Raw genomic sequence first — 12,667 nt, forward strand, 5'->3', positions numbered from 1 at the left:
TATGAATGAACCTTGGCTTCGAGGGAGTTCAGAGGGTTGTGTGAAGGGGCCACAACACCAAGGTATGTATAATTTGGTTGTTAAGGACTTGATACTTCCTACCGTTAAGCAATGGAATATGAGGGTGATTCGTGATTTGTTTGACTATGTAGGGGCGGAGGAGATACTTTTGGTCCCTCTTGTGGATGATGTTACCGAAGATAGGTTGATTTGGAAAGGAGAGCAGAACGGTCAATATAGTGTTCGCTCCGGTTATAAAGTGTGGAAGAACTGGAAGAATTCCTATGTCTCTCATCGCCATGAGGATAATTGGAAAGGTTTGTGGTCGATCTTTGGGCCCCCCCGAGTGAAACACCTTCTTTGGCGAATCTGTTCAGGTATTTTACCATCCCGGGTGCGCCTTATTCAGCATCATGTTCCTTGCCCGTCTACTTGTCCTTTCTGCGACGCGCTTGAGGAGGATGATTGGCACGTTTTCTTTGGGTGTCCTGAAACAAGATCGTGTTGGCAAGTAGCAGGTTTGCATGACATTATCGCTCCTTTTATTACTCGTTATAGTGACATTAAAACTCTTATTTTGATGGTATGTACTGAGGTTGATAGAAATACAACAGGCCGTTTTGCGATTATGATTGACACGTTATGGCATAACAGAAATAATTTTATTTGGAATAATGAGAAGGAGGAGGCTTCTAAACTCGGTTGGTTAGCTTTTCACAGGTGGCATGAATGGTTTACGGCACAAAATCCTCAGGATAACGGGAATGTCCCTCCTACCTTGCATCATTGGACTCCCCCTCCTTTGGGTTGGCTCAAGTGTAACGTCGATGCGGGTTTTGATAGAAGCCATCGTACCACTAATAGAGGCTGGTGCCTTCGCGACAATCTGGGGAACTTTATTCAGGCGGGGGTTGCGTGGGATGTTGGTAATGTCTCTGTTATTGAAGAGGAAGCGATAGCCTTAAAAGAAGCTATCCAAGGAGTATCTGTTCATCATTCTGATTGTGTCGTCTTTGAGAGTGACTCGCAAAAGGTGGTGCAAGCTATCCGATCCAATGCTATTGGAGGCTCCGAGTTTTCATCTATTATTCGGTCTATTAAGCTTTTACTGTCTAATTTTCCTAACTTTGAGGTAGAGTTTGTTCGGCGTCAAGCGAATATGGTTGCTCATGGTCTAACTAAGGCGGCCAATTCTTGGGCTCGACGTAGTTACATTAATTTTATACCTCCCTGTATTGAAACTATTTTGTTGAATGAAAGAAGCTAGATTTGTTTTGGTCAAAAAAAAAAAATTATAAAATACAAAACATCTTAATAAAGTGTGCTTTTTAATATGTGTTCAAAAATCTCAACCAAAATAAAAAATAAAAAACTTAAGCTACAAACATATAGTTCGAGAAGAAATTAAATGAAAGAAACTCAATAAAAAAAGGGGACAATTTCTCTATCCATCATAAAAAGTTGGATAGTGTACCTCCAACCAATTACATGATTCCATTTCATTAAACACATTTAATTATTTATTAAAATGCTACAAATATTTGTTGTTTTCAAAGCATTTTACAAATGAGGTAACCTTACCCAAATTTTTAAATTGGGTAGATAAGAAGTCACCTAAAAAGATATTGTTTTATTCATTATTTTGTGTAATAATCATTTACATTGATAATCAATTATATTTGTCAAACTATTTAAATTTCAAACCATTTATATTTAATTATAATTACTTTTAAATTCATCTATAAGATTATTATCCTATAAATTGGACCTTAATTCAAACCTTAAAAATTGGATGTTGAATCAATGTTTTTTTTAATAAAGGAAAATATTATATAAAATTTTTATGAGAAGTCTTGGAGGTCATAAACAAAGTCTTGAAAAAAGTATAAATAGTTGACAGCTTATTCGTAATTTTTACTGTAACTTTGAATACCATTCTTTTTAGAAAGAAAAAACTTAGAGCAATGTCATTTAAAACCTTTAATAATTTGTTATTTAGAATGATTGATTGTATAAATAAATTTAAATTGACTTTAAAGATCAATTAAGCCTTATTTAAAACAAAAGAGGATTTTGATGCAAATCATATTCAAAATTCAAACTTTTTAAAAATAGATATTATTTTATATTTTTAATAAATTAAAACAATATTAGGATACACAAAATATATTTTGACTAGTAATAAAATTCACATTGATTACTAAATAAAATTTACTATTATAAAAAATAAATAAAAAAAGGATTTACAGAATAATGGTTAATTTAAAAAAAAATTAAAGAAAAAATTTTCAATTTCAAAACGAAATAAATTTTCTAAAAATAAAAAGCATTCTATAGTTTTTTTACAAGTAAAATATTCTTAAGCTTTAAAAATTTTATTTGCTTTGTCTATTTTCTAAAATGTATTTCAATATTTTTATAAATTTTAAGAAATAGAAGGTACAGTCATGATCTATTATTTCCCTCTAATTACTATTTTTGACACAAAACAAAACTTTTAAATTCATTAAATAAACAATATATTTGATCAAACAGCTTTACTGATTATTGATAAATAAAAAAAAAATTAAAAATCAACTTTTTCTTATAATATATACAGAGGGAGTATTATAGACAATGCCATCAATTAGAAAACAATTATTTTTTTATTTTATTTTGAAAATAAATAAAGTATCTCTTATATGCAATTGAATATACTAATTTCTTGAGTTGAGAGTAATTTTAAATACTATAATATTTTTAAAATTTTTAAAGAACATTTCTTTAAATGGTTTTAATGATATAATGATTAGGTTGGTTGACCGTTTAGATAATATTTACAGAGTACATTAATACTAAATAAAAATTGAAGAGAGTATAAGACAATGATATGAATAAAAAATAATTATATTTTCTTTTATTTTAGATATAAATCAGATATACCTTATGCATAAGACTAATTTCTCGGTCGTGTAGTAATTTTGAAAATTATATTGTTTAAATGCTTTTAAGGATTTTACAATTAAGATGATTGACCGTTTGAGTTAATATTTACTGTACATCCATGCCTATAATTATTAAATAAAAATAAAATAATAAGTTACTGATTTGTTACCATTTAAAGGTAACATCCATGCCTATAAATTGAAGAGACTTCAGATACAAATAATCATAACCAAAACTGAATAGAAAAACCAAAGCTAGATAGATCCATCCATACTAATATTAAGATGTCGAGCCAGAAAACTGTTGCTGCAATATTAGTTTTGTGCATGATAATGACAACAACATTACATGCAAGTGAAATCGATGACGTTTCATGTCCAGAGGCTATTTCAAATCTATTGCCATGTCTAACTTTTCTAACAGGATTTCTTCCACCAACACCATCTGCTGAGTGTTGCACTGGAGCTACTAATTTGTTCAATAAGGCTAACACAACTCCTATTCTGAGAAGTGTCTGCCAATGTCTCAAAGATGCTTCTACTAGGTTTGGAGTTAAACCAGACAGGGCTGCTCAACTTCCACAACTTTGTCACATTAATTTGTCTTTTACAATTAGTCCTACTGTTGATTGTAGCAAGTATGTTGTTTCTATTGCCTTTTTCTTATTAATTAATTCATACATACTAAGTGTCTTTTGTTTTTTTGTTTAATTTTTTTCCTTACATTTTGAATTATTTTCAGGATTCAATGATTCTCTATTAGGGTTAAATCATGAAGAAAACTTCAGGAGCTAGCTACATGGAAGAGTATTTCTAGAATGAATATTAAGATTATATCAATTAGCAGTTTGAAAAAGTTGATGTATTCTTAGTTAAATTTATGAATGGAAAATTAAGTCAGATTTTATTATCTGTTTTATATTTTTATGGAAAATAAAGTTGATGGAATATATTATTTTTGCTTGATGTTTGGTAAATAGAAAGTATAATATTTGCGGATACAAATTATGAAAACAGCATTAAATAAAGTGTGAATTCACTTTTATAAATAAAATAAAATAATATATATTCCTTCAAACTGTAGATTAAATAAAAAACTCAAAAGCACATTTTGAGTCAACTTTTTGCATATGTTCCGCCTTCTTTCTAGCCATTTTGATGACTTTCTTTGGGTGATATACTTTAATTCAATAATCTTCCATAATTTGTTTTAATGAAGACGTAATTATCAATGAAATATGCATATGCCCGATTTAAATAAGTAGTGAGAATCATCATAGAGGTGGATAACTTTTAACCCACCGATTCAAACTGACTGGTCCATTGTAATTTTTATACAAACGATTTGGATTAGATCACGTGCAAGATTAATTTGGATGGTATAGAGTTGATTCGGTCTGACTCGGATGATCATTTTAGATCCGTCGAAAACCGAACCTGACCGAACTCAATTAATATTTAATTTTTTTTAATTTTTATTATTATATTGATCCATTTTTAAAATGGAGTTCAAAAATATTGATATTATTATTTTTATAATCTAATAATTTTTTTTAATAAGCAATGAATATAAAATATCGCACTAGGGGTGCAACCCTTACATCGAAAACACACTAAGTAGTTTTGTTACAAAATAATGGTAATTTATACCAATCATAAAAGGTTATCCTACCCGGAAATTCCTTAATGTTAATCCATCTCCATGAGAAATACAAGATGTTTGATATGACCTCGTCGAAGCTAAAATTTCCATTGTCAAAAATGATTGTATTCCTCATATTCCAAGTACACCAAATTAAAGCTATCCATATTATGTTTAGTTTGGCTTTAGAGTTGGTGTTTTTCTCCTTTTCTTGTATGCACCCAAAGCTCTTAAATTCCTCATAAGAAAGCTTAACATCGTTACCCAACCACAAATAAATTCTATTCCATACCACCTTTGTAACATTGCAATGGTAGAAAAGATGATCCAAGGATTCCGGATGACTATTACAAAAAGGGAAATCAAAGGAAGTAAGATTAGACACACCTCTATTACCAAGTTTCACTTTAACCGGAAGTCTATTGGTGAGGAATCTCCTTGCGAAAATCTTGATCTTTGCCGGAATGGCTGTCTTCCAGATAACATCCAACAATTTGATAGTGTGTGTAGACCAAGCTATATCCTTTGCATTAGACACCAAGTGTGAAACACTAGACACCAAAAAATGACATTGTTTATTCACAAGAATATAAGAAAATGCAATACAAAATTTTGATTGTTATTACTTTGTGGTTTAAAGTATGACAATAATTAAAATTAATGTCAAATGCTAATGAAAATATTATCACGTAATAATAACTTTTTTCAATAATAAAAATATAATTTTTTTGCTATTCTAAAAATTTGATAATTTTTTTTAGGGTTAATACTTATTTTGACCCCTGCCATATGGGGTCTATTTGAAAAACCCCCCTGCAAAAAAAAAAGTTGCAAGAATTCCCCTAACATTTGAAGATTCTCTCGTTTTAAACCCTGTAAAAATTTTATTTTGAAAACCAACCTTGCCACTTGAAAGACTCTATCATTTTGAACCCTGTAAATTATTATTTTTAGTAAAACCAACCTAGTCTGTCATATTCCAAAGGGTTTAAAATGACATAATCTACAAGATTATAAGGATTAAAATGAGTGAATTTTCAAATGACAATGTTGGTTTTAAAAACAAAATTTTTACAAGGTTTAAAACGAGAGAATCTTCAAATGTTAGGGGAACTCTTGCATTTTTTTTTTTTGCAGGGGGGTTTTTCAAATAGACCCCATATGGCAGGGGGCAAAATAGGTATTAACCCTTTTTTTTAAATAAAGAAATAAACGTTACTTTATCATACAACGCTAACAATCTACCAAAGATACTACCTAGAAATTCACCTTGAGCTTGTTGTAGATGAAAGTTCACTACAAAAAAACTCTAATCCAGCGACATAATTAGCGACGTGTGAACAACGTGGCTAATTAATGTTAGTTGCGACGTGAATCCAACGTCGCCACCTGTATTTTATTATTAAATAACTTTGTAGTATTAAAGTGGTTGGGAGTCAGACATGGGGGGCTGTGAATAACAGTTGCGACGTGGGTAGCACGTCGCTACATTAATGACATAAATTAATTCATCACACCCTATAACGTTCAAATGGGGGGAATATTCAAATTTTTGAAAAATTTTGTGGTGACGTTATTGTCACGTCGCTACATTTATAATTCAAAATGGGGGGAAATGTGATCTGACACATTGGCAGCTTTGCAGTTTTGTAAGTGACCGTTGATTTGTTGCGACGTGGATATCACGTGGCAAGTAACGATGTGCCTTCCACGTCGCTACGTTATGTATTAATCCACCCATTTCACTTCCCCCCACCACCATTCACGAACAGAAGTTCTCTTCCAAAATCAAAACCCTTCTCTTCTTTCTCTTCTCTGCAACCAAACCCATTTCTCTCCCAAAATCATCTACTCCTAAAATCCAACCTTTCTCTCCCAAGTTAATTCAATCTCAATTCAATTTCAAAGGTAGTTAAGATTATTTTGATATTTTGTTTATTTTCTTATAATTTTATTATATATTTTGTTGTTAATTTTTGATTTTTTTTATAGGTTAATTAGTAGATTGAAGAAGGTTGTAGATTGAAGAAGGAGGAGTAGATTGAAGAAGAGGTAAGTTATTTTTGTGTATTATAGTATATATTAAATAGATTTAATAGGTATATATGTTAATTTGTTTATAAAATTTGTTTAATAGGTATTGTATTTGTTGAAAATATATTGTGTTTGTTATAAAATTTATAAATTCTAGTATATATTGTGTTTGTATATATTGTGTTTGTTATATTGTGTTTGTTGAAAATATATTGTATTTGTTATAGAATTTATAGTATATATATTGTGTTTGTATTTGTTCTAATATATATATATATATATATATATATATATATATATATATATATATATATATATATATATATATATATATATATATATATATATATATATATATATATATATATATATATATATATATATATATAGAGGTATGTTTATTATATATGTTTATTTATTAGGTATATTATAAAGTTTTTATTTTTAATTTTTATTTTATATATTAGTTATTATAATGAGTAATATTATACTATATTTTAAAAAAACAGAATATATATTAGATATGTTTATTATATGTGTTTGTTTATTAGGTATATTATACTTTATTATAAAAAAATAGAATATTTATTAAAATAAATATTAAAATATTTATATAGAATTTAATTTTTATTATAAATTTAATTTTTACATATATAGAAATTAATTTTTTATGTTTATAATAAAAAGATAATATTTTTATATTATGGATTATGAAAATAAAATATTAAAAAGAAAATAATTTTATACATATAAGTTATTAATATCTTATGTTTATATAAAATAAGTTATTTTTTTGAAGAATAGAAAGATAAACAAACTATAATTAAAAATACATCATTTTTATATATATATTTGATAAAAATAGTTTTATTAAAAAAATTCTAATAGAATATGTTTTATATGTAATATATATTATTGCTTTTAAAAATAGAAATTATTATTAAAAATAATATACATATTAATCTTAATGAGTGTAAAAGTTATGTTTACAATATATTATTTATATTTAAAAATAAAAAATAAAATATTATAATTTAAAATAAAATAATAATTTTAATAATAGTAAATATTTAAAAGTAGTATTTTTATTAAAGAATATTTTCAATATGTGTAGCTTAAAATGTGTAGTTAATAAAATAGTAACTTTATGGTTAACATAGGTTCAATATAACATGTGTAGTTAAAAATATTAGTAGTATTGTTATTCAATAATATTTTTAAGAATAGTAAATATTAACTAGTATACGTCTAAGAATAATATCAAGTTGATTAGTATTCTAACTCAAAATGACAATGATTGTATAAATGTGCAGTATGGAATATTATTGGTATTATCGTAGTTGGATGTACGATAGAACATTTCCAGGAAGAATGGGACTTAAACCCAATTTTATAGTAGGAGTTGAAGGGTTTATCAGTTGGGCGTTTGCTCAGGAATTATGTCGAAGCGAAGGAGGAGTTAGGTGTCCCTGTCTTAAATGTGAATGTAGACCAATAATTAGTGACCCACAGGAAATAACAGCTCATTTGCATAGAAGGGGTTTCATTGCAAATTATTGGGTTTGGACGTTTAACGGTGAAGAACTGCCTAGTAACGTACCAGAGACTAGCAACTCTCATGCTTCAAGTAGTCGGCCGCCTGTGGAATATGAGGAAAACTTTAATCTCATTGGTGACATGGTTGAGGATGCTTTTGGTGTGAACGTGACCTATGATGAGCCTGAAGATTTTAGTGGGGAAGAGTTGCCGAATGAGGAAGCGTAGAAATTTTATCATTTGTATACGCCGTTGTTTGATGGATCGTCTGACTCAAAGTTATCAATGTGTGTGAGATTGTTGGCCGCCAAGGCAAATTGGAATGTTCCTGATCAGTGTTTGGAATTCTTCGTAAAGATGATGTTGGACTCAACTGCAATGAAAGACAACTTGCCTACAACATTTTATGAAGCAAAGAAGTTGGTGTCGAAGTTGGGCTTAAGAGTAAGATTGATTGTTGCATTAATGGCTGTATGTTGTTCTACGACAATGAGTTTGGTACTCAAGATGGGTTGTTGGAGGAATGTAAGTTTTGTATGAGTCCAAGATATAAAGTTCCAAGTAGAGCCGTTAACACTAATCAAGACCGTGTAGCAGTAAAGTCCATGTTTTATCTTCCGATAATACCAAGGTTAAAAAGAATGTTTGCTTCAATGCACAGTGCAAGTCAAATGACATGGCATCACACAAATAACACAAGTCCAGGCACTATGCGGCATCCATCTGATGGCGAGGCATGGAAGCATTTTGATCGAATGCATCCTGAATTTGCCGCAGAACCTAGAAATGTCAGGCTTGGATTATGCTCAGATGGTTTTACTCCTTATGTTCAAGCGTCGGGAAGTATGTATTCTTGTTGGCCAGTTATTGTAACCCCTTACAACCTCCCTCCTGAGATGTGCATGACAAAACCATACATGTTTTTGACGTGCGTCATTCCAGGACCTTCGAGTCCAAAAGCAGGAATTGATGTGTATTTACAACCTTTAATTGATGATTTGAAGAGAATGTGGATTGGAGAATGGACTTATGATATATCACGTAAAGAAAACTTTACAATGCGAGCTTCATTGATGTGGACCATCAACGACTTTCCAGCATATGGCATGTTGTCTGGTTGGGGTACGCACGGCAAAATGGGTTGTCCGCATTGCATGGGAAACAACAAAGGGTTCGCGTTGGATAAAGGTGGGAAAAGCTCGTGGTTTGACTGTCACCGCAGATTCCTACCACGAAATCACTCCTAAAGAAGAAACATGACAAACTTTAAAAAAGATGTACGAGTGAAAGATTCGCCTCCGCCTCGATTGTCACCATGAGCTATATGGGAACAAGTTAGTGAGCTACCAAAATTTACAGATACTGGCAAAGAATTTCGAATTGAAGGATACGGAGTCACGCACAATTGGACAAAAAGAAGTATATTTTGGGACCTCCCGTATTGGAAAGATAACTTGTTGCGCCATAATCTAGATGTTATGCATATTGAGAAGAATTTTTTTGATAATGTATTTAACACAGTGATGGATGTGAAAGGAAAAACTAAAGATAATGAAAAGGCCAGACAAGACATGGAAAAATGGTGTAACAGAAGAGAGTTGGAGTTGAAGCCTCTACCGAATGGAAAGTTATTAAAACCCAAGGCTTGTTTCACTCTGACTTCCCAAGAAGCTAAAGCTGTTTGTCGATGGCTAAAAGATTTGAGAATGCCCGATGGGTATTCATTGAATTTATCAAGGTGTGTTGACCCTAACATTGGGAAGTTGCATGGAATGAAAAGTCACGATTGTCACATTTTTATGGAACAATTGTTACCAATTGCATTTGGCTCGCTACCCAAACATGTTCTTGATCCACTATTTGAAATTAGTCAGTTTTTTAGAGATATTTGTGCGTCAGCTTTAAAAGTGGAAGACATCATGAAGTTGGACCAAAACATTGCAATCATTCTTTGTAAGTTGGAGCAAGTATTTCCTCCTGGTTTCTTTGACTCCATGGAACATTTACCTGTGCATCTTGCATATGAAGCTTTTCTTGGTGGACCAGTTCAATATAGGTGGATGTATCCGTTTGAAAGGTTCATGGGTGATTCAAAGCGATCAGTGAAGAATAAAGCAAGAGTTGAAGGTTCTATATGTGCACATTACATGCATCGAGAAACATCATATTTTTGCAGTCATTATTTCAATCACTTGATGTTAACTCCTAGAACCATACGGAATCCGGTAAATGTCAACCAGAGGAGTCAATTCACCTTATCAGTATTCGGTCTTCCAGGTCGACCTTCTGGAAAGAAGAGTGTGCATTGGTTGACCCAGAAAGAAATGAAATCCGCACATGTCCATGTCTTGATCAACTGCGTTGAAGTTAAACAATACCTTGAGTAAGTTTACCCAAATTTTTTTACCTTTGTTGACAATGTCTGTATACCAAACTTATTTAACTTATGGTGTCTATTTTGTAGGGAATTTAACAATGCCTATTTTCATAGTACCGGTGTACAGTCAACATTCGGCGTCATTCATGCTCAATTTCCCTTATGGTTCAAGCAAAGATTGTCTACCGTGTTTCCACCAACTCCAGAAATACTCCATTTGAGAAACTTGGCAGAAGGCCCTATCCAAAGCGCAAATGATTGGCACACATACTTCGTGAACGGATATAAGTTTCACACTGAGGCATGGACCGAAGGGAAAAAACCATAAAACAGTGGTGTATTTGTAAAAGGAGTTATAGATGGTGGTGAAGATGACTTTTATGGAGTTATTAAACATATCTACGAGTTGGTATACCATTACTTGGATTCAGAAAATAAAGTTGTCTTGTTTTATTGTGAATGGTATGATCCAAGTAGAGGCACAAAAATAGACAGGTCATACGGTACTGTTGAGATTCAAATGAACCGGAAATACAAAGAGTATGATCCTTTCATAATGTCAAATATTGTTAGGCAAGTTTATTATGTACCTTATCCTTCATTTGTGACACGTAAAAGAGGATGGTGTGTTGTAATAAAAACAAAACCCCAAGGTCATATTGAAAATGGCGATCAAGTAGAAGATGTTGCCTATCAAGTTGATGATGTTGATCAAATTAATGAAGTGGTTGCAGCTGAAGACATTACAAGTTTGAATGACACAAATGTTGAGGGACATCAAGTTGATGCATCTATATTGTTGGTTGAAAATAATGTGGATGAAGAGAATGATTAAGAGTTTGAATCCGATGACAATAGTGAAGAGAATGACGAAGAGAATGATGAAGAGATTGCTTCCGATGACAATAATGAAGAGAATGACGAAGAGAATGATGAAGAGAATGAGATTGATAGCGAAGATGAAGAATAAATAAACATTGAATGTAATATCTATTTAGGTGTTAATGAATAACTATTTAAGTGTTAATGGATATCTTTTTTTGTGTTAATGAATATCTATTAAATATCTATTTATGTGTTAATGAATAATCTATTTAGTGTTAATGAATATATATTGATCTTAATGAATTTATTATCTTTGTTGGTGAATAATAAAATAGGTAACATGCCACCTAAGAGTAAAGATAGTGGTAGGAAGTCCCAACGTCCGAGGATAGTAGTATGTGACGTGCCTCACACACCCGCGTGTCCCCGCCCTCAGAGTCATGTTGATCCTATATATAAATTTTATTATATATATTTTATTATATATTAATTAATTATATAAAATATATAAAACAAGACAAATCAAGCGTGAATAAATTTTAAAAAAAAAGCATTTAATGTAGCGATGTGGGAAACACGTCGCTAAATTGGTCAACAAACACACTTTCCCACACCTGCCACACCTGCTGTGTGTGCAGGGGGCTGTTTCCTATGTAATCCTGTTGCGACGTGGTAGTCACGTCGCTACTTTCTGACGTGGTCTACACGTCGCTACAAGGTTGCCACGCGTGCTCCTGCGACCTATATGCTCACGTCGCTACTTTTTGGTTGCCACGTGATTTTGCACGTTGCGACGTGTATTCCACGTCGCTGCAGAGAACATTTTTTGTAGTGGTTAGAGGTTGAATTGATTATAATGGAGATGATGATGATGCATGCAAGAGGAACTTGGACTCCTCCTCTCTTCTTCTCCCTTGTTTGCCCACTCCTTTATACTCTTGGCCTGGGTTCTTATTTTCTCTAAGTGAGGGAAAGGAATAATGAAAAAGCAATGAGTTAGAGAGTGTTCCAAGGCTTATACGGTCCAATATCATAATACCATTTTTCCCCTTAACTTAATCTTCAAAAGACTACTCACACTTGACTCACTAACTTTATTCTAATTACGTTTCTCTAATAACTAAACACCATAATTATGCTTATTTACCGACATAAGTATAATTAGTGGAAATTAGCAAATAGGGATTTTTCACAAGCAGCTAGAGTTTGTATACCATGACTGGTGTCTTAACTTTACTGCTAAGGATATTTGCAACATTATTATCTTCTTCTTAAGTACCCATAACTTATTGGGTCATTTCTTGTTAGTATTCACAGAGTTTTTGATAA

At 31.5% G+C, this 12,667-nt stretch overlaps 1 protein-coding gene across 1 annotated transcript; it reads left to right on the plus strand.

Annotated features, from left to right (window-relative positions):
- Positions 1-3,209: 3,209 nt before the first annotated feature.
- LOC131630739 (non-specific lipid-transfer protein A-like) lies at positions 3,210-3,676 on the plus strand. The gene is made up of 2 exons (XM_058901489.1): positions 3,210-3,562; positions 3,667-3,676. Exons 1-2 carry the CDS (start codon positions 3,210-3,212, stop codon positions 3,674-3,676), a joined length of 363 nt encoding a protein of 120 aa, XP_058757472.1.
- Positions 3,677-12,667: the final 8,991 nt, after the last annotated feature.

This window comes from Vicia villosa, unplaced genomic scaffold (genome assembly GCF_029867415.1).
Source record: "Vicia villosa cultivar HV-30 ecotype Madison, WI unplaced genomic scaffold, Vvil1.0 ctg.000731F_1_1, whole genome shotgun sequence".
In the NCBI taxonomy this organism is placed as follows: domain Eukaryota; kingdom Viridiplantae; phylum Streptophyta; class Magnoliopsida; order Fabales; family Fabaceae; genus Vicia; species Vicia villosa.